Source organism: Mauremys reevesii, linkage group 9 (assembly GCF_016161935.1).
Source record: "Mauremys reevesii isolate NIE-2019 linkage group 9, ASM1616193v1, whole genome shotgun sequence".
Taxonomy (NCBI): domain Eukaryota; kingdom Metazoa; phylum Chordata; order Testudines; family Geoemydidae; genus Mauremys; species Mauremys reevesii.
In genome coordinates this window covers 37,284,482-37,306,504 of record NC_052631.1, presented here as the reverse complement: position 1 = coordinate 37,306,504, position 22,023 = coordinate 37,284,482, and the positions used below count along the sequence as shown (strand labels likewise).

The 22,023-nt window shown below is 42.1% G+C and overlaps 1 protein-coding gene across 1 annotated transcript in view; it reads right to left on the bottom strand.

The window, feature by feature from the left end:
• EPHA4 (EPH receptor A4) overlaps positions 1–22,023 on the bottom strand; it is a 124,207-nt gene that overhangs the window by 21,051 nt on the left and 81,133 nt on the right. The window contains exons 6-8 of the mRNA XM_039488402.1: positions 5,614–5,738; positions 4,355–4,514; positions 3,004–3,115 (exon numbers count right to left, since the gene is read on the bottom strand). Coding sequence (XP_039344336.1) covers positions 3,004–3,115; positions 4,355–4,514; positions 5,614–5,738 — 397 coding nt within the window. The remainder of the gene's footprint in view (positions 1–3,003; positions 3,116–4,354; positions 4,515–5,613; positions 5,739–22,023) is intronic.

Sequence of the window (22,023 nt, the reverse complement as noted above, 5' to 3'; positions counted from 1 at the left end):
AGCGCTTAAGGTTGGATTGTTAACTCGTCACAACCTCCAGCCACTTTCCACTGCAGACAAAAGACTTAAATCAACAGTTCCCACAGTAAATGACCTGGAATTTGGTGATGGGCTTTGGGCTCATGGTGAGTCCTTGTGGCCCTCAGGGTCCCCACCCTTCTGCACCCTCCACCCCCCTTGTAGGAGTTGTGGGGGGAAGGGTGCTAGGACTCAGAGAGAGAGAGCAGAATCTGGGAGGGGAAGGTGTAGGCTAAGGAGAGCCTACCCTAAGTTACAGGTTATATGGTAAGGAGCCCTGTAACCCCTTCACTGGAACCAATTAAATGCCTGGTATAGGAGAGTGTGGGCAATGGGCAGATAGTACTTCTTGTCTGTGCCAAAGTTTAATAAAAGCTGCTGCCTGCCACATAATTCCATGCCTGAGTCTGTCTTCATTTTGCTGCTGTGTCTGCAACAAATCTGGAGAGTGGAAGGTAAACCAATCTACCAGCCAAGAGACCTCTTTACATGACACATTTGTTAAAAAAAAATCATAACCAAAAAAGGATTCATAAAAGCCATCTTTCTCCACTCAACTCTCCTCTGAAAATAAAGCCTTATCCTCTTGCTCCAAATGTTCCCCAAAAGCTACATTTGAAATAGTCTGAATTTAGCGGTGTGCTTGTAGGAAAGCTTTGTAGAAATGCTCAAGCTGCCATCTGTCCTTTGCTGTATGAATTTACATGACTTAATCTACGCGAGTTTAAACTAACACTTAAGTGGATTAATCCTAATGTTAACAAACTCTCCCAGGGACAGAAGAGAACAACATATTCTCGGGCTGCCGGAGGTAGTAGACAGCAGGGTCCTTAGGAAAGTTTCTGCCATGAAGATTAATTTTGGTTTTTTGAGCACTGATTTGATTTAATGCTAAATGACAATATTAGTCCCAGTTTCAAACGTGGGCACTCTAAATGGAAATCCCTACCCCACATTAGGATACTGATATGAGTACAACGGCACAGAATGGAGGTTTGTATACGTAAGTGCAGATCTGATGGCACAACTATGAGATTTAGGCCAGGTGTACACTAGAAAAGGGTTTGCTGGTGTAGTTACACTGGCAAAGCCTCTTGGTGCAGGTGCTTTGGTGAGCAAAATAAGCTATGCTGGCAAAAGTCCTTTTATGCTGGTATAACAATGTCCACTCTTGAGCTTCTGTTGGTATAGAAATGTCACAAAAATTCATCTCTCCTACCAATATGGCCATACTGGCAAACGTTTCTAGTGCGGGCTTGGCCTTGGGTGCCCCATTAAGGCACCCGCTTTTGAAAACTGGGCTCTGTTTATCAATAGCTACTCCCAACTACTGGAGCTAAATGTATGTAGGCAGGTAAGTGCTATGATAAACATCCTAAATGCACTGATATTCACAGAACATCCCATGAAGGGGCCTCATGGTTTTTGCTGCCTTAGCATTTCATTTAGTTTGTTATGTCTTTTCTCTTCCGCAGCCTCTCTAAAACCTAATGAGGCAGAGGTGTGGGGCATCTTTGAACCCACTGCCACTTGACTAACTTATCTGCATTCCCACCAGCACTTAGGCCAGCCTTTGGTCCTGGCTACCAGGCTGCTCTTTATCTGTGTTTTGTCCAATTTAAACACTTCTAGGCAGATATAACTAAACAGACAGCCTGAGTGGGGAGAAGAATTGGCTGAGTACGCATCAGCATCAGCGAGTCTGTCAGCTACCAGGCTCCAGGCAGCCTTTCCTTTGACAGCTTTATGGCCGATACTAAAGAGAATCAATACTAGGGCACGGGGTTGACATTTCATTTTCTAAAAAGTGATCCATTGAGGGCCAATCACCAAGCCATGTTTATCAGCCTTGAGAAGTGACATTTTTTTTTTATTGGGGGAGGTGGGGAAGGAATCATCTCAGAACAACTCGACAGGCTCAATTCTCCAAGGTGGCGACTCATAATTAGAAATCCAATGTATCCCGCTATCAATCTGGCTTTAAATAATAAAGTGATCAATAAAAGCAGAGAGGAGATTAAGTCATCAAGCCCTGGTGATGCTATTTTCTGTTGCAATGGCTTTTAATAAACCTGTCTCTCTGCATTACATTTTCATATGTTCTTTTCCTCTTTTTTTCCTGCCAGCACGGATGCTTTGAGCTGAACACCCACAGAAAGCCATTACAATGCATGACTACTTACCAGATATTATAATCACACTGATTTAACTGCTCTTTTTAAGATGATTTGAAGTGAAAGAGTAAATCAAAAGGAAGTTGTGCCCATTTATAGCTAATGCGATCAGACCCTACTATGGAGAGTGGGCCAACTTGTATTCTCTCCTCTCTGATACGAGATGCTATAGTGATTTTTCTAAGAGGTAAACCTTGTTTTGGGGGCAGAAGCGGGTGCTTGATAGGAGATTATAGTTCTGCCTGACAATGTAAGCAAAGGACCCAGTCTGGTGTGTTACTGTATACAAGTATTGAGTGCCTATGGCTTCTCTTTATTGTCTTTCTTCCCCACAACGGAAGAACTACCCCCATGGCTGATGCAGACATGTACAGACAACTGGGGGTATTAAAACCAAAAATCAAAAAAACCCAACCAAGACTGTTTGAGGTTCTCCATGCACGTTACTTCACTGCAGTACTGCTTTCCTTCCCCTACATATAACAAGCCAACCCAAGAAGATCCCCTGTACTCAGACTCATTAAACTCAGCATCAAATTACAATATCTGCAGCTCTCCAGTTGGCTTGTTTCTCAATCCCAGTTACAGAAATCAGCTTTGCATTTGAAGGGCAAATAGCGCTGGAACTATTACCATTACATTACATACTGCTGTGGTACTAATGCTGAGAAGATCAAAGCTACATGGGAGAGGGCTTGTAATGCAAATGCACTGTTTATGATGCTAATCAAAGAATTCAGCTTTGTTTGGACGAGACAAAAAGCTCCCTTATGAAAGAGAGAGGGAGAGAGAGAGAGGCTTAAGTTCTTACCTCCTGCTGATGACAAAAGCAGCAATGAGAATGACCACGAGAACAACACTGCCAGCCACTGAGACAAGAAGCACTGTGGGATTGGTACCATCACCAATGATGGGGGAAGGAACTAGAGACAGAGAAGACATCAGTTAGTGTCACACACCCAGGGCACAGCCACCTACAGTACAAAATTGTCACGAGCAACACTTAGTGCTGTGTTCTGGTTTGCAGAGGCAGTTCAGGGGTATTACTCAAAGCCAGTCTCAGGCCTTCATTATGTATTCATTCAACATAATTTTCCAGGAGGGCCCTAATTAGTTAAAGACATTATGTTTGATAATGGTTTGGGGAACTTCAACTCACTGAGAACAAGGACTTCCTCTCCTTCACCCCTCCATTCTCAGTCAGAGGGTATAATGCCTGTTTTATTGCCCACTGAATTGCTTCCCAGTTTACTTTATTTTTTTTTAATGGACCAGATGCTCATTCCTCACTGACACAAACAGAGCAAGTTGTTTTTAAAATGTCTTCCCTCTGCCTGGTGGATTGACTATTTTAAGTTTTCTCATGCCATGCCTGAGGGAAGTTAACAGAGTGACGTGACCTGAAGTGATTTAAACAGACCTGAATAATGGAAATTAAAGAAACACGTTCGGTCATATCCTCTTCCTTCCGCTGTCTTAGGAAGCAAACACTCCATTCACATTTTTGTGGACTATTACATGTTACCTTGTAACAAAACAAGTGAGAACCTATCCAGAGACAGCACAATCTACAAATGCCTCCCTTTGCAAAATTGTCTAAGAGACAACACAAAGCAAGGAGACACACACAACATACCTCACTGATTCATATAAAAAAAGGAGAGTACATTAAAAAAGGAGAGTAATTGGGGTTTATCCTTCTCTAGATGAGACACACTGGAAATGTGTGCAAATAATTCATATTAGCATTAAAAGAAGTTGAGAATATAAATCTCCATGAATCAACGAGAGAAAAAACTTCAGAGCATTTATAGTGTGTGCTTCTACCACACCACATTCAGATTTATTCATTAAGAGTTGTAAGCATCTTGCATCCAGTATGCGGCATGTCCAAATAACTGTGCAATGTCACATTTACTAAGGCCGGATCAGAGAAACAACAGTGGAAATGGCAGTCAACAGCCATTTTTACAAATCATAGTGTCACGCAGGAGTATGGCACAATATGGATGCCACATTCAAGTGAATAAATGAAGTCAAACTCCCAATGAGCAGCTCAGTCAAATTCAGTATAATCTGAGTAGAGTCAAGAAAGAAAGAAAGAAATGGGGGAAGGAATGTATCTACTGTCAGCCCTCTGCCAATGATGCACATGTTGTTACCTGTGTTAGTTGTGAACTCAAATGGCCCACTGAAGTCCCCATATCCCGCTGCTGTCCTGGCTCGCACATGAAACACGTATGAAGTCAAAGGGTTCAGGCCTTTGATATCTGTGTTCCTGGCAGCTGTCTTCACAATGCGATAGCTGCGCTCATTTTGGTCCTAGGAGCAACAGAGCACAGGGGTGAGGCACACAAAAATGTCTCCCTGCAGAGTGAACCCTGGACCCCCAGTTCACTGCCAAATCTGTCTGAGGCTATGACAATAGCATTTGACTTTTCAAAAGATCCCTAAAAATGTTTTTGTTGTTACCCTTACTAGTACTGGGTTTAAAAGGGGGTCTGGGGGATGGCCAGAAAGGATGATGGGGATGGTAGGTCTAATGTTGAGGTATCAATGACTGTTTCAGAAATCGAACAGGAAAATTCTCTGGAAAGTAGCCAGGTCTTCAATCATGATCCTGCTGATGAACAAATATAATTTTATTCTTGCTCACTCTTTCTTTTTCCCCTCTTCCAGCCAGGAGCTACATAGCCAAGAAACCCTTGGGAAATGTTTGCCAGAAAGCCTATGTCTTAATGTCTATTTCAGGCTGGAAAATGTGTCAGAAAATGTTGTAATCTAGTTTCAGTGAAAATCAGCTGCCCTTTTCTGGCTTTATTAGGGAGGCAAATAAGCGATTACCTTTAAAAAAGGAAAAAAGAGAGAGAGAGAGAAAGAAAAGGTAATTGTTCATTTTCCAGGCAACCTTGAAAGCAAATAGCTCTTTTCATAGTTCTGTACTTGAGGAGAGACAAATTATTTTGTAGAAATAATGTCTCCCTATAACTTGGAAAGGCTGAAGAATGTAATTTTCTTTCCTTATTTTCTATTAAAAGCCATCAAACCCACACCATCACTCTAAGCAGAAGCCATTGACTTAAACAGATCTTATTATTATTGCTGTGTTACATACTTCATTATTACACTTCTATCTCTGACGTAAGGCTAATGTATCACTACTTCTCAGCTATATTGATTCTCATTATAAATATGCTTGCTGTAAAAACCTGGTTCTAAGGGAGAAAAAAAGAAAAACCCAAATACACTGTTAGAGCAGAGTGCAGTATATTAGTCTCATTATTCAGTGTAACTGTTCAAGTGTATGAAATCCCTAATTGGTTATGATTATGAAACCAAACCTATTTGGTCCCGATAATGAGATCCTATCTGGGAATGGCTGTAATGGAAACAAACCTCATCTGATCATTTTGAGTAATACCTTCTCATAATATTTGACTTCATATTCCAAGATGACTCCATTAGGCCTGTCAGGTTCCAGCCAGGCCAATGCAACGCTGTGCCTTGTTATTTCTTTAGCCTGGATCAAAGCAATTGGAGACGGAGCTGACAAGAAAAAAGAAAAACTGTATATTAGCAATATTTTATTTTTAAGTGAGGATCATGTATTTTTAATTGTAGCTTTCCTACTCAATGGGCTTTGTGAATCTATAGCACTGCCGGGAATTAAAACGTCTCTTGAAGAAAAGACTTGTGTTTGAGCATAAGGCTGCTATTTTTGCTGCTATTACCTACAGCACAGTGAGCTTTTATTCTTATAGAAAGATTCTCTAACAAGCCCATTCTTGGATTCTGGTCCATACTAGAGCGGGAGTCTCCAAAGTAACAGCATGGTGGTCCAAGTATTGTCACGTTATACCATGCCTAGAGCCAAAGCCCTGTAAAAGGCTAACATATTAAAAGATGGGGTTGTGAGTTCAATCCTTGAGGGAGCCATTTGGGGATTGGTCCTGCTTTGAGCAGGGGGTTGGACTAGATGACCTCCTGAGGTCCCTTCTAACCATAATAATCTGTGTTGGCTCATTTCTGAACTTTACTAAACGTGCAGCATGAGGCCTTGGAATTGTTAGTTCTGGCTCCATAGCAATTCTACCTATTCACCTTCCAATATTAACTGGTGTCATTTCACTAGCTATTAACATTACAAGAAATGGGATATTGAACCTTTGGATCAGTCCTGGTCCCTCTGAAGTTGAGGGAGTTTTGCTTCAGTGAGAGCAGAATTGGGCCCACTGTGTACAAATTCAGCTTCTCCCATGAACAACACTGGGATACTTGCATCTCAAGTATATAGGCCAGGTTTCTGCCACCCTAACTCATGCTGTGAAGTACCATAGTTTGTGAGTAGTCCAACTGAAGTCAATGGGCTTACTCCAGATGGTCAGATTCTGACTTTAATGGGACTACTTGGGGAGCCAGGTGCTACCCACCATGAAGAAGACATCAGAATCTGGTGTACTGTGAATAAGACTCCAAAGGTAACTGTCCCTATATAAAAAGATAGCTAGTTACAGTTGGATTACAGTACCATACACTTCCAATTCCACTGACAGGGCAGAAAGGAAACATGATTTTGGAAAATTAGCCATGTATCCAACAAAATTCAACTCAAATTTACATCCTTGTTCAATAATAAGGGCTACAATTAAAAAGACAATGGAATATTTCTCAATGTGCACTTCAATTGGGCCCTTGATAGTGTTGAAGTTCAGTTTTTGACTTGTTGGAGGACAAGGCATTTTCCCTGGGACTATGACAGTAACAGATTCACAGCTGTGCTGGGGGAATGGGTTTGCTGAAGATTTATGAACCAGGCTGCCTGGTTCTTGTTGTGTTGCTGTGTGGTCACGTCTCTAGCCAGCTGTTATCAAGCCCTGCCACTACTGACAATAGCTGATACAAATGGTGGGGTCTCCGGGGATGAAGAGGGACATTCAGGAAATTTTTAATCTTATCTAACAAAGCCGTTCTGTATAACCAGAGATTAGAGGTCTTCCTAAATTGAATGTATTTCCTCTTTTGTCCCTGAAACCCTAGAAAAGTACAGAATTTTATTTTTATTTTTTTAACTCTGGGATGAAGATCCATGTAAGTAGTCAAAGGAGAAAGGAGGATGTAACGTGTAGCCCTGAAAACTACAGAGAAAGACAGAGAAATAAAATAGTCACAATAAATGAAGGGAAAATTGAACGTGAAAGCTTCAAACCTACTTGACCGTATCGGACAGCTCTGATGGGAGTGAAAATAACCAGTAGGCACCACACACATAGTCACAAAAGGGAGTCTTCCTGCTGAAGTGAAGCCATCAGGGAGCCTCTTCCTGATTTATTATTTGACAGCTTGGCATCTCTGTTAGAAATGCCTCCAGACCCTCTCTCTCTGTCTGTCTGTCTCCGCGTCTCATGTGCACAGACAGATACCAGATGACAGAGGAGACTATAAACATAAACCAAGAGGGAAGATTCAGGTGTGAGCCATCAAGTTATAGATTTGACATGACTGGGATTGGTAATGCAACTCTCCTGCTTGATAGCCCAGTGGCTTCTAAACCAAGGGCACATTTTCCGCCCTTTGCTCTGCAGTAGCATCACTGCTTAGCTAATAAAATGGGAATCAGGTTCATTTTCTGTGCACGCACACAAACACAGCAGATTAGCAATAACCCAACCAGAGAGAAACCTGCTTAGTTAACCAGTGCCACACAGAAGGCAGAGACACCATTCTTTCGCAGGGAATCTGTCACTTACTTTGATCTGACCCCAGCAATCTCAGATAGAAAATTTGTTCGCTTTATGGTTTCCCTCCCTCATTATTGTTCTAACGGCCCCACTCTTCTATTTCATTTTTCCAGGCCTAGATATTGGAATATAAAGAGCTCTTTCCATGCAATGGCGAGCTACAGAAATACAAGACAATGTGGTTTAGCTCTGCAGTAAAATGGCTATTCACGGCACATGAATACACACTGATCTCCTCTTTACTTAGAGCACTCAGTCCCTATGGGTTAGCAAATGTTTTTCCACCTGTCCACATTATATCTCAAAAATTGTTCACTTACTCTCATGCATTTCAACATACTGAAGAGAACAACCTGGCGCTAAAACAGGGATGGATGGGCTAGATACCCTAATAGTTCATTTCTATCTCTAATTTCTATGAATTAAGCTAAAAGATGCACCCTACTTTCACCCTCTTGTTCCTTACTGGTCATAAGTTGATCATAATACAGCTTAATTCTACTTAACCCTTCATCCAGCCTTCATTGTGTTAATACTATGAAATTAAATCTTTCCAGTCCTATCAGTGCATAGAAAACCTAACAGCCCAGATTCAAGTGTTGGTCACTGCAGTCTCCTTTATGAGGGTGGAGCTTTGCTTTTCCAGGGCCTCTCCAGAATCTCCCTTTGGGGGCATATCCTGCTCCTCCACACTCTGCGTGGAAAGCCCTGAGCACGTGTAGTACTGGTGCTGCATGGTATGCCAGAATGCAGGGACCCCTTGCAGGGGTTCCACACCCCCTTGTGTGTTGTAGAGCTGTGAATAAGTAAAGGGCAGCGTCTTTGGGGAGGATCTGGTGGATCTGCTGTTGTGTGGATCCACTGGTTGATCACCCTTGCTCCTGTGTAAGTAGTGGCTTCAACGGTCACAGGGACTACTATAGCCCACTGCTTGGGGAAGATGGAAATGTTCCTTCTCACACTGAACCCCACTCAACTCTTCCAAACACAGCCATTTTCTTAGGCTTTGTGCTGGGCCCACCTTTTGGCCCATAGAGAGTTATGGCTATAAGTGTGCCTTTTTTGAGAAAATTGGAGTTTGGGTCATCCTAGGGCTTGTCATCCACATTACCAAGTCAGACACAATGCTGGCAATGACCAAACAATTAGTGCAGGCCAGGACAAACTGTGTTCAGCAGCACATCAGCTAATCATGAATAGAACCTAGGGAACTAAGAATACATTGTGTCAGCTAATTGTAGTAAACTTTGACAAAGGAGCCTGTGGAGATGTAGGATAGTCCAATGGTTTTGGGACTACTTTAGGATTTGGGAGACCTGGGTTCCTTTCTCTGCTCCGCCACTGACGTCCGGTGCAACTTTGGGCAACTCAATGTGCCTCAGCTCCTCAGCTGTAAAATGGGGATAGCTCACAGCTGTGTGACGATAATAAATTAAGTTTGTGAGGTGCTCAGACGCTACAGTGATAGGGGGCACTAGAAGTATCTTAGAGAGACGGACTCTTCACAAGCATGTTTGAACAGGCTAAAATGTTGTAAAGTACACAATGCCTCCAGGCCTAAAAAGAATAACTTGACCAAACAGGATAACAGAGACGTTTGGGTCATTTGATATAGTTTCACAGATGTGTGTGTGGGATATGAAGGAGTCATAAGAGTTTTTGGCAATTCTTTCCCTGCTCTCCTCCTTCTTTACCTCTATTCTGGCTAACCCTTCCACTCTCTCTTCTTAATTTACATGCTATATTGGCGATTTATTCCCACTGATTTATAAACAAGATACAAAGAGCAATAATACAAATGAGGTAACTCTCTGCGCAGTGGAATGGAATTCCAGTGCTGCTTCCCTCCACCACCACCCTTTATCTTTTTAAATGTCATGATACTTTCCCCTCTTATTTACATTGCTAATGCTGTACAGCAGAACCCCATTTATTCAAATGGAATGGCATACATGGATTTCATTCAGATAATTGAGGATTCATATAAGTGATACATATTGGAGACATAACCTCCATTATTCAAATTTAAGTTTTCAGATAACTGTTCTAGTGTACTGGAAAATTGAGGACCTGAACTCATTTAAACATCTTTGCTGAGACTACTCTCTTGTCTGTTAATGAAATACCCATGTGGGGTATCGTCACACAGTTACAACCCATACAAGACGGGGACCCCATCCTGAAAGAAATCTTTCCTGAACCCCCTCTTCTAGCCTTCTTCACCCTCGCTATCCTCCCACTCACCCCCATCTTGCCAAGCTTACTATCAGAAGCAAGCTCCCCACAGACCAGGACACACCAATTCAAAGTGGCGCCAGACTCTGCCAGAACAAAAGATGTAAAACCTGATAATCAACAACCCCCACAGTACACCTTTCAAGATCCATGGGTCCTGCATATGCCCATGACAACACGTGGCGCACAGCATCCAGCACACTAAATGCCCCAATAACAACTATGTAGGTGAAACCAATCAGTGCACTGTCAAATGAACTCATGCAGAAAAATTATAAAAGACAAAAACACTATATCACCCGGGACAAAGTAATCACTCTATATCTGACCTCTCAGTCCACATCCTCAAAGGAAACCTGCACAACACCTTGAAAAGACGAGCCTGGGAGATGAAATTCATAACTTTGCTAGACACTAAAAATCATGGACTGAACAGAGACAGTGGATCTATAACCAATCCCTTTCCCGTACTTCTCTTCCCCCTCTCTCCGACCCCCCCATTACTGGAGAGATGTTAATAGGCTACTTCACCTTAAATGGTCCCTTGAAATATGTGTTAACTACTTATGCTAAACAATGTATTCCACCTTATATTTAGCGGAGACACTCTGGGTACATTTCCCAGACCTGAAGAATAGCTCTATGTAAGCTCGAAAGCTCCTCTCTCTCTTGCTCTCTCTCTCTCTTTCTCACCAACAGTTGTTGTTTCAATAAATTATATTACCTCACCCACCTTGTCCCTCTAATGAAAAAAAAAGTGTTTTTTATTTTTTAATTCAATATCTGGGAGAAGCAATTGGTTGATCACAAACTACCGGTATGTAACTGAAAATGTTACTCCCCAAGACATCCAAGCAGCACAGCTATTGTGGACCTCAATTTCTAAAAAAGAATGCCTCATTAAATCTGTATTATTGGAGGTGCTCAACACAGAGAAATACATCAAGTAGTATAAAAGTGAAACAAAGTTAACACTCTTTGTAAAGCTATTGTTGCCATAATAATAATACAAGTTACAACTCCCCACACCCAATATACATGTCTGTAGGCAGACACATACATACTAGAATGTTACATACTGTGTAGAAATTCTACCAAACCAGTATATTTCACAGTGAAGACTGACTGGAAATACTTTGGTGTGAAATAAAAGGAGATTCCCTTTGACAAAATGGCTAAGTATAACTTTCTTCAGTTCAAAGCTCAGCAGTTCAGCTCCCTTAAGAACTTCACCCCCCCTCCCCCCACTGATGTGAATGCGGCAATTTTCTTTTATCTACTTCCTCAATAACCTGCCATTAAACACCTACTAGTAGTTTTATTACTGCAGTTCTGTGCTTGTGGACTACAAACAGAGAGAGAGCAGATGCACTACAAACATTTCACCCAAGTGCCATAAAGACATTTCCTAGGGCCAACAAGCCCTGAATTATAACAGTTTTGGGGCAATTGAAAGGAGGGCAGAGACAGCGTGACAGTGTTTCATTACCGGTTCATATTAGTATTGGGAGGAGGACAACAACAGGAAATAAACAGTTGCAATGAGAGGTCTCTGGCCTGTAAGCAGCCATGAGTGAATACAGCCCTTTATGAAAGTACTTGAAACCTGAGCACTTGGATGTCAAAGACACACAATGCTCAGTGTTTTAGTCAAGTTACCTACTTAACCGCAGCGGGGTTTACTTTCCACTCCCCAGAATTTGAATTTAAATGTATCATGCTTACTGAAGAGGTCTTTCACTGATTGAAAAATATACCCACAGTTTATACATTACCTCAGCTAAATTCAAATGACATATTTAAATTTAATTACTTGAAGTTTAGGGTTTTTCATGCTTCCCCCTCAATTAAACATAACAACACTTATTTGTTCTTATCAATGGCTATGTGCTTTAAAACGCTGTCAAGCATCAAAATTAAGTGCTTGAATGCACTAATGATGTTATTGTGATTAAGGGTTTTACCTTCCAGGGTAGATGCTAAAAGCCTACTTCATTATTAATGACTTTAATGTATTATACATATGAGGGATTAAAGCAAAAAAAAAATCTTCAGAAAGCAAAAGAGACATAAAATAAGATCTTCTATTTATTGAAATGAAAAGCTAATGCAAGAAACCTAATATGCACAAGGATTTTTCTTTGAATCTACCCCTTGTAATACTTTTAAATCTGATTTTCAAAACTATATAAAGTAACCTCACAGCATGAACAGGATGGTTGAAGAGAAAGGATTCATGCATGTTTTTAAAAGGTTTCTGAAAGTAAAAATGATATGCGCCAGATTCTTGTAACTTACTCATGTTGGATAGCACCTTCATTTGCGAGACATCCCGCTGATGTCAGGAGTCAGAATTTGGCCCTGTATTTTTACATGAATGAGACTTTAAAATGCATCTGCTCTGTCCTCTCTTAAACTAAGGTGTTCTGTTGCATACCAATCTATAAGCCTCTTACCCACTCCAGTCTCTTCACCACAGTGCTTGGGCAAGTGCTTCCAAAAGCTTGGATGAGCTTTACTGAGTGAGCCTTATTTGTGAATGACAGGCACTGACACCTGACTGTGAGTGCTTTGGGCTCTGAGCAACCACCTTCTAAAGGGGGGACTTCACATTTTTCGCCTGCAGGACCAAATTCTCTTCACAGAGAACTATCAATGGGAACTATATGAGGCCAAGTTTTCAAATATATGCATGACAACGTGCCTGTGTGAAACACCCAATGCACATGAGCAAAGTTATGCACATGTGAATCCTAATTACAAGCTAGATGTGTGCGCTTTTGAAAAACTGGGCTAGAACTTGGAATAACCACCCCTACTCTGTGTGGCTTGTGTCTCTCATGAACAGAAGTTGGTCCAATAACAGACGTTACCTCACCCACCTTGTCTCTAATATTCTGGGACCAACACACAACTACATTTGCATACCCCTCCATCCCAATGACTGTTAACATTTTTTCCCAGGGCCATTTTCCATGCTGGGGATCTGGGGACAGTGCATGCAGCCCGGTAAATTTTAGGTTATTTTTAACGTGCATCTTAATTATCAGAAAACAGTACCCTTCCCATATGAACCCACTTCCTGTGTTACTGTAACAAAACCTATGAACTAGTGAAAGAAGAACTAGTGAAAGAAGTTTGGTCGCTTATCTGAGCCACAGAAGGCCTCACAAAACACTCTATTATCCTCTGTCTTCACACAATCCTCCTTCCTCTGCAGTCTCCTGCTAGCTATTGTTGTCTCCTGGCAGGAAAGATGATTGGTCAGCTACTCTCCTCCATTTGGAAACTGAGGCACGGAGTGCTTAAGATCAGCATTTTCAAACACGATGATTAAAGCGAAGCATCTAAATCCACATCTTTGGAATTAGATGCCTAACATTAGGCACCCAAGTTTGAAAATTTTGGTTTATGTGACCCAAAGCTGGGATTAGTCTCTTGCTCTTAATCCTTTGCCTAGACCAGTGGTTCTCATGCTATACAGCTTCCCGGAACCTCCTTGTGGCCAGAGAACATGCTAGCTGTTCAGCAGAAGAACTGACTCAGAGAGTTAGCTGACTAGTAGCAGGTTACGGTGGCTCTAGTGCCATTAGCAATAGCCTGGGTGGTACTGCCACCTATACATGAGGTCAGCCCCAAAACCAAGGGACGTATGGTTATGTTTTTTCCAGACTCCAAAAGCCAATCACTGTGAATAACCTGTGATCTTTAGGGTAAAGGAGTGACAAGCTCTCGGGTCAAATGATTGGTTCACATCAATTATATTTTCCTTCAGAAGGAAAAGGGATAGATATGTATTTTAAACAAGAAGGCTGAAATTTTCCTTTCAATTTTCTTGCCTACTCTAAGTAAGAGCACTCGCCTGCTTTGGGAGTGTTGCAGAACCTCAAAAGCTGGCTCTCACTCCCATCAAGTTAAAAGTTTACAGCAAAACTTGGGTCATTAACAAAAAAAGTCACTTTTGAAAGGAATCTCAGTTTGAAATTTGCAAAATGCCATATATGACGGTTGATTCCTGAAGCCATTATATAACCTCTGCCACACTAACCAGGGATTTTTCCGTTTTTAAATACATCTCACAGGCTTTAAAATCCACAAGCAGATATTTAGGTGTGACAGAGCTCTGCTGAGCTTACCTGAGGGGGTAGCCAACGTGACTTTTCAGCAGCTTCCTGACTCCTCTGCCCACAATCAATGCTGATAGTCAGTCTGGCCCTAAGGCTGCTCTAATTTCCATCACTGGAGTGCAGTGCCTCTTACCATCCTGTCCTGGCAGAGACTGTTGATAGTGGGGAGAGGGGCACAATTTAAAGGTTCTGGTGGTATGCAGTAGGGTTCTGAGGGGGAGGGGCATGTGACCCTGTGCACCCCCCCATACACATGTTGCCTCTGTCCTGGCCTATATTCTCTGAGGCACACCATATCTGCTGAGAAAAGAACCACAAAGAGCCTGTTGTGGATCCCTGAGTGAGACTGAGTCCAGTCTTGGCATAGATTAGAGCAGCACTGGGGCTGCTCTAAATGACATGAAGCTGGTTATGGAGCCTCAGGGGTTGTCTGGTGATTGTCAGAACACACTGGGTACATCCACACTGAGAATTTAAAAAGACCTGCAGCAGCAAGTCTCAGAGCCCAGGTCAACTACAGGACTAAAAAAGAGCCAGGTATACATTTGGGCTGGAGCAGGGCGGCAGGTTTGTATAATTTTTGGTGGTGCCCAGAATGGGTCCAATTCCCTCCCCCCTACACACACACACTTGCCTAAGGCACTGGGAGGGAGTTTGGGTGTGGGCTCTGGGCTGGGGTCAGGGGTTGGGGTGCAGGAGAGGGTGCGGGGGGCAGGCTCTGGGAGGGAGTTTGGGTGCAGGAGGGATGTGGGCTCTGGGCTGGGGTCAGGGGTTGGGGTGCAGGAGAGGGTGCGGGGGGCAGGCTCTGATCTGGGGCAGATGTGCAGGAGAGGGTGAGAGGTGCGGCTCTTACTTCGAGTGGCCCCCAAAAGCAACCCACACATCCCTCTGGCAGCGGCTCCTAGGCAGGAGAACTAGGGTGAAGTGAACATGTGGGCAGAGGAGAAGAAAGGTGCCTGGCTTCTTCCTGTGAGTAGGTCCCAGCCCGGGCCCATCTTCACACAGCCCTGGGGATCGTCTCTCAATCCCCTTCCTCTCTCCTGATCCCCCTTCCCCAGCCCCTGCAGCTACAGAGTTGGCGCTCGAGACGGGGGAAGCGTGCGGAGACACACACCCCCTACGACCCGGAGTTGCAGGGACGCGCCGGCCGCTTCCGGGAGTGGCACGGAGCGAGGGCAGGAAGGAAGCTGCCTTAGCCCTGCTGCACTGCCAGTGGTGGCGCCGGTGGCCAGGGGCGAGACCCAGCCCTGAACATTGGTGGAGCCAGGCCCCTGGGGCACTGGCACCATGGGCCCATATAACTCGCTGCCCCTGGACTGGAGCCCAGGCTCTGAAACCCAGTGAGGGAACAGGGTCTTGGAGTCTGGGCTCCAGCACAAGCAGGAATGTCTACTCTGATATTTTTAGTCCCAAAGTACAAGCCCGAGTTAGTTGGCCCAAGCCCAGAGACTCCCTGACACGTTCTTTTATTTTATTTATTTATTTGCTATATAGACATACCTACTAGTGCCCTCCTGTAGCTTATATCAGAAGCTTCAGTGGCAGAGGGGTGGTGCAGGAGGCAGCTACCTGGGCTTTGCAACCACTGGGGACAACAAAAATTAAAGAACCTGGCTATTAATCTCTGAGGGCCAAATTCTGATCTCAGTTACAATCGCGTATATCTGGAGTAACTCCAAAGACTTGAATCTGTAATCAGTACTCCACATTCCCACAGAACAGCTATAAACCAAACGAACACAGAATCTGCTGAGCATCATTTAGGGGAGCAGTGTTTAACAAGAATCCTGCATTACACCCAAGCATGGGGTCTGTTTAGTCTGAGCACCGATTGTTTTCTTTCTGCTAGCTTGCTAAGAGAAATCCTGTTGGCATGTTCTGACAAGGATAACTTAATACTTGCCAACAGAAACATGGCAGGATACTGTGTGTATTTTTCCTGTATGTATGAATGCCAGTTTAAAATAAACAGGAAAACAAGTCTTTCAGTTTGAAGGCAATTTATAAAAATCTGTCTGAACATTACAACTGCTGGGGGGAGGGGGGGAAATAGGCAAAGAAATATTCCTAAATGCCTATTAACACAAAAGGGGTGGATGTATTTAGCAGTGCAAATTGCTTTAAAGAAATTCTACAGCCATAAGCAATTTGTTAGATTTGGAATTAGCTGCCAGCTCCCTAACCTGGGCAGGTATTGAGCCACTGGCCTCAGTGGAGTTACTTCTACCTGTAACCAAGATTAGAATTTGCCCAACATAAAAGAGAAACAAATTCTGCAGCCTAAACGAAGCAACAATGCCCCTTTAATAAATTACAGTGGATAAAGAAAATAGTAGAATGTAGGACTGGCAGCCATGATAATGGGAGATAGCTGGGGCATCCCTTAACATTGATTCCGGGTTTAAAACCTGTTCTGAGGGACAGCATGAAACGACCACACTGAAGTAGCATCCCATGGGCTGAATTCTGGTTAGGGCACATGGAGAGCGCATATTACTCTGTCATATTAGAAGATGCACCAGAACCTGTTCTCCACAAGCCACCCATTCTACTTGTTGGTGTAGAGGGTATACCAACCTCATTCAGTCACTTCTCTTTTGGGAAAGCCAGTACCACCACCAGAGCTACCCAGGGGCTGTGCCTGTACTCTCCAGATTGAGTGCAGCTAGTCCCAAGGCACCAGGGTACGAGGTGAAATCTCCTTGCATCCTCTCTTTCACCTTTATATCTATGTGCAGGACCAATCAAAATCTACTCTGCTATTTTTAAAAGCAAATTCTTCCACCGGCACCTCTCCTTTTTACACATGTTCAACCATCTTGTCTTCACTCTCAAGGCCAAGGTGGTACTGTCACTGCCTAAACTTCAGCTCCCATTTCCAGCTACTCGCCTTCTCACGTCATGTCACTTGCCAATCCCTCAACTCTCCCTTTTTTTCTCCTTCCACTCAAAGTCTCAAGAGTGCTCTATGGTATAGTTGCATGTATATGTAAATAGTTACCGGGCAAGGTTCCAGTAGATGGCCCTCAAGAATGTGAAGCATTGTTTCTGGGTTTTGTAGGACCAATAGAACTTCCTGTTGTTGTGCTCCACATATAGCTTCTTGTATGCAGCTTTTAAACCACTTCTGACGGATACAGTGTATCAGGGATCAGTAAAACTATGTAAGATGTGCTAACAATAGTCTTTAAATACCAGAGTGACCACTTATCCCTTATTAAAAGGGATAGCTCTGGCTCCACGCCTAATATCTCAGATCTCGTGTGTGTCAATATGGAATTCTCCTCCTTTCCTTAGTCCTTATTCTGCCTTTACCACCATGACATCTGAGCACTTAGTTATTTCAGCAGTAATCATGAAAGTTTAATCCACTATGGCACAAATGAATGATTTTGTTTCCAGGGCACCATACACTTCATGATGATATTCCTTAATGAGACACATTTTCTGCATTTCCCATACAGTTGTCTTTTATTTACTTGGAACGCAGATGTCCAGATGATCTATACCTGGTGAATAATTTTCTTTGCCATTTACTCTCAGCATTAAGAATATTAGATTTTATAGACAGAACTGTTTAAGAGCCTGCCAAGAAATTCAGATAAATACAAGCCTTTTGCACTGTTCACTTGTCAGCTTTTGCAGGTCTCCCACACAGAAGTACCTTTTAGACAAAAATATAAGATGTTGATTCTTCTAAAGCAGCTTTTCTTACTTGAGTAAATAGATTTGGTCAGGTGGTGTCATTCTGGCTTTGAATGTGCTATGGCTACCTCAAAAGAGTTAGGCTGCACCATTTGTGCTTCTTGAATCAATCATACATCATCAAAAATGCCAAGAATCTCAGAGGAAGGAAGATAATAAAATGATAAACATTTTTACCCTAACAGTGATACAGGCAGGTCACAGGCTTCAACAGCAACTGAAGGCTTGATTTCAAATATGCACTTTTGAGCATATGGTGCCTGGAAATATCAAAGAGCAATATAAAGCTTCAGCTCCTGCTTTACTGCCTGAGGGTAGAAAGGAGTTTTTAAAGCCATCAAAGTTCCTCAAGCAAGTTCACATTTAAGTATTTACATTTAAACTGAACAATCCAAAGATTTAAATTTTATTAGCTCTCCTGCCTAAGTGAGGCCACTGTCTTGCGCGCAAAGGTTAGATGATCTTTTTGCACATGGCATGATCTCCACTGCAGGCTTTTGTGAACAGTTGAGAAACGCTCCACACTGAATCAAGCTTGACGGTTTTTCATACTCACAGCTTTTAAAAAGGTAACATAGTGCTTTGTGCAAGGTGCCAGTATGACAACACTAGAAGATGGATCCCTCGGTTCTTCTGTGAATAGTTACAGCACAGATACCAGCAGTGCAAGCTTTGCCACACTGCCCTGCCAATGTGCCTCATCTCTCTTCCTGAAGGACCACCTCAAGGGATGAAAGGGGAGTCTGTGCTTTCAGAGAAAGCCGTGCCACTAGTTAGACTCTGGTATGCCCAATTCTCTTGGACTCTGTCACACACCTCTTTTTTATTCCCCTATATTTCTCTGGAATTGAACTAAGTCCACTTTTCTTCATCTGAAATCTGTAATTAGCCAATTATAAAACACAAAAAGACTAGATAAGGAAGAAACCCTCATTCTGTACACTCCATAGTTTTGTAAAAATAAGAGCAATCTTCAGTCAATTCAGTTAAAAACAGAATAGGAGATGGAAATGTGAAGAGTCTTCAAGCCTTGAAACATACAGCCTTATAATTAAAATCTTGCTTTAGGGTGTCAGTAACAGATTAGATCACAGGTGCCACATAATTTCAATTCATGTAAGCTTTTAGCCGTTTTGATTTTGGTGTTATGTGTAGTGCTGAAAACAACTGAATTATTCATTTTAATAAACCACCATTGTGTCAATTACAAACTCCCCAGATGGAGAAAGCGCTTAAAAAAAATCAAGATGGCTGCCTTAACAGAACTGGTCAGGAAGGTGAGATAATTGCTAGGAATTTTTACTTACTGTTAGTGCTATTTCAAATGATTTCAATGCTAAACTAACATCCCATGAAGTCATGAAGACATGGGGGATTAAAACAGGAAACAGAAAATTTTTAAAAATTACTTTTTAAACTGGCTAGAGACAACACTGAAGACTGCAGAGTCCAAATGGTTGTGCAAACAAAATTCAATGATAATAATGATCCTCAGTTTGGCCCAGCAGTCTCATGGGCTGCCAACCACAGATCAGTTTGTATTCTGATCGTAGCCTTTTATTTCTTGGCCCAGCATGCGCCTCGGCTGAGTGAAGAGACCTCTGAATGATCCCATCTGGCTGTTGATCAGAAGAGGACTGATCATTTTTGGTGAACTCCTTAAAATGCAAAGCAAATCTCTCTTCTTCTGAGAGTGAAGGCCCCAAGTTTTAGCCTGAGGCTCATAAGGGAGAATTAGGGAAAAATGAGAAGGGTGGGGGGAAAAGTCCCCTCCCATAAAAAAAACTAAAATTCCAACATTGTTTCTTTTTCTAACAAATTGTGAACCGTTTCTCATTTTTTAAGTCTCAACTTCTCTTATATCCCCTCCATCCCGTTTTTCAGTTCAGTTTTCTGACAGACATTTCCACAAATGTGATCCTTATTTATGCCCAGAGGAAACTGGTGACATCTGAAAGTGAATACACAAAATGAACAATTTACCACAGTCAGTAAAGATCATTCTGTATTTGACTCAAAACAATGCCTACCCTGCCGAGCCTCCACTGTTTGCGACATTTGCTATTCTTCAGTTTCTAAAAATGATCTCCAGTTGAAGAGTAATCGCACATTTGCCACCAGCTCTAAAGCTGTCTGCCTTTGCGCCTGGTCCACTCTCTTCAAATCACTTCTCTTGCTGTTTTCTTCCCAGCGCTAGCGTAATTGCAGCCTTTTTAACTTTCTGCACATGCAGCAGCAACAGCAACAGAGTGCGACATGCTCATGGAAATGCACTGCAGGGCCCAGCACATGATCTACAACATTCTATAGAAAACCCACAAAATCCTGCAGCACCCTACAAAATCCCACCAATCACCATGGCCCCAATTATCCTTGGAGCTGAAAGAATATTTGTTAAGCCTGCAGCTACTTGCATATTCAATTCACCTATAGTCTTATTTATGTGCGTGCATCAAGTCTTGATAACTAGAAGGAAAGATGCAGCCCATCAGTCCGCATTCACTGTTATACTAAGAAAGATAAATGGAGGCTGATTCAGAGGACAGATTTAAAGAATGTGGTATGTTATCTAGACAAACACAGTCTTCCCTGGGAGTCATTGTTCTGGGTTGTCTTGAGATCTTGCCTTTGTTTGCTAAAATGAATGGATGTTACACAAAACTTGCTTCATATACTAGGCAACAGTTATGTACAACCCCTCTCTTTTGTACACTACCCAGCCAAATCTGCTTTATTCTGTTATTTATTAATGTGCTCCTATAACAGGATAGGATAGATTAAAAATAATAAAAAAGTTATTGAACATTTTAAATTGTTTTACCACTAATTTTCAGGAATCTTTGAAAGGATATTTATGTCCACTACATATTACCATTTAACTCTAGCACTTTTGCAGTCTGCAGTAATTCTTCATGGAAACCTCTCACGGAATTTAATACTGATTAACCCAAAAGGGTTCTATCAAAATTAAACATGGTTTAATAGAAATTATGGTACTCTAAAACCTACAGACTTCAATAGAAAATGATAGTCGTGTGTGTGTGTGTGTGTGTGTGTGTGTGTGTGTGTGTGTGTGTGTGTGTGTGAGAGAGAGAGAGAGAGAGAACCAGCCTATAGTATTCAAAAGCAGGAATATATTTTTTATTAAATTCTATAGGATAGTTCAACAAGCTTAGAGAACGGTTATAATTTTTTTCTGTTAAGTTCTATAGACTTTTCCATATGGGAATCTTTGAAACAAAAAAGAGAGAGATACGCTTTGGTTTCCTTTTCTCCTCTCTAGAATTATTAAAAGAGAAATGTCTAAAAAACACTACGTTTTTGTTACCTAGAGATTACAAAATATTACTCTCAGAGACCCTGAATCAAAGTACTTCAACAGCCAAGTAGGTTACTAAATCAGAGTTTTGAGATACCAGCTCTTGAATTTAGCAATAAAAACAGATTACAGTAATCTAAAGAGATGCCATGAAATCTTTCAAGTGTATGCAGAGAGCAGACATGCATTTACATGGTTTGTTTGGGGAGGAGGAACCCACTGGAGTCCTGCCATAATAATAGAGACTCTCTTCATGCCAGTTCACATGAGGGGCCAAATCAGAAGTGACAAATCTGAGTGAAAGAAATTTCACTGGAAAGCTCAGCACTATGATGTCCAGCAAAACATTATCACTTTGATTATAGAGACCAGTAGACATGCTACAGCTCTATTTGGCCCTCATGGCTCAATAAATCTCTCTGCAAAAAGAAAAAGAAAAACAGAAGACATCAAAGAATGAAATCCTTGGGAGTGTTTTTCGTGCATATGGATAGATCTGAGACACTTTTTTCAACAGCAGCTACAAACTACCCATTAAATATATGAATGGAACAGGACTACCCTTACCCAGGTCAATTTACTAACCTGTTCCTCAAATCAGGAGTCATTGCAGAAACTGTGGAATTCAGAGACAGGCTATGTTTATTTGTGCTACATTGCATGGCATTTTAATTAGTAACTGTGCGGATTTAAAACCTCTGAATGGA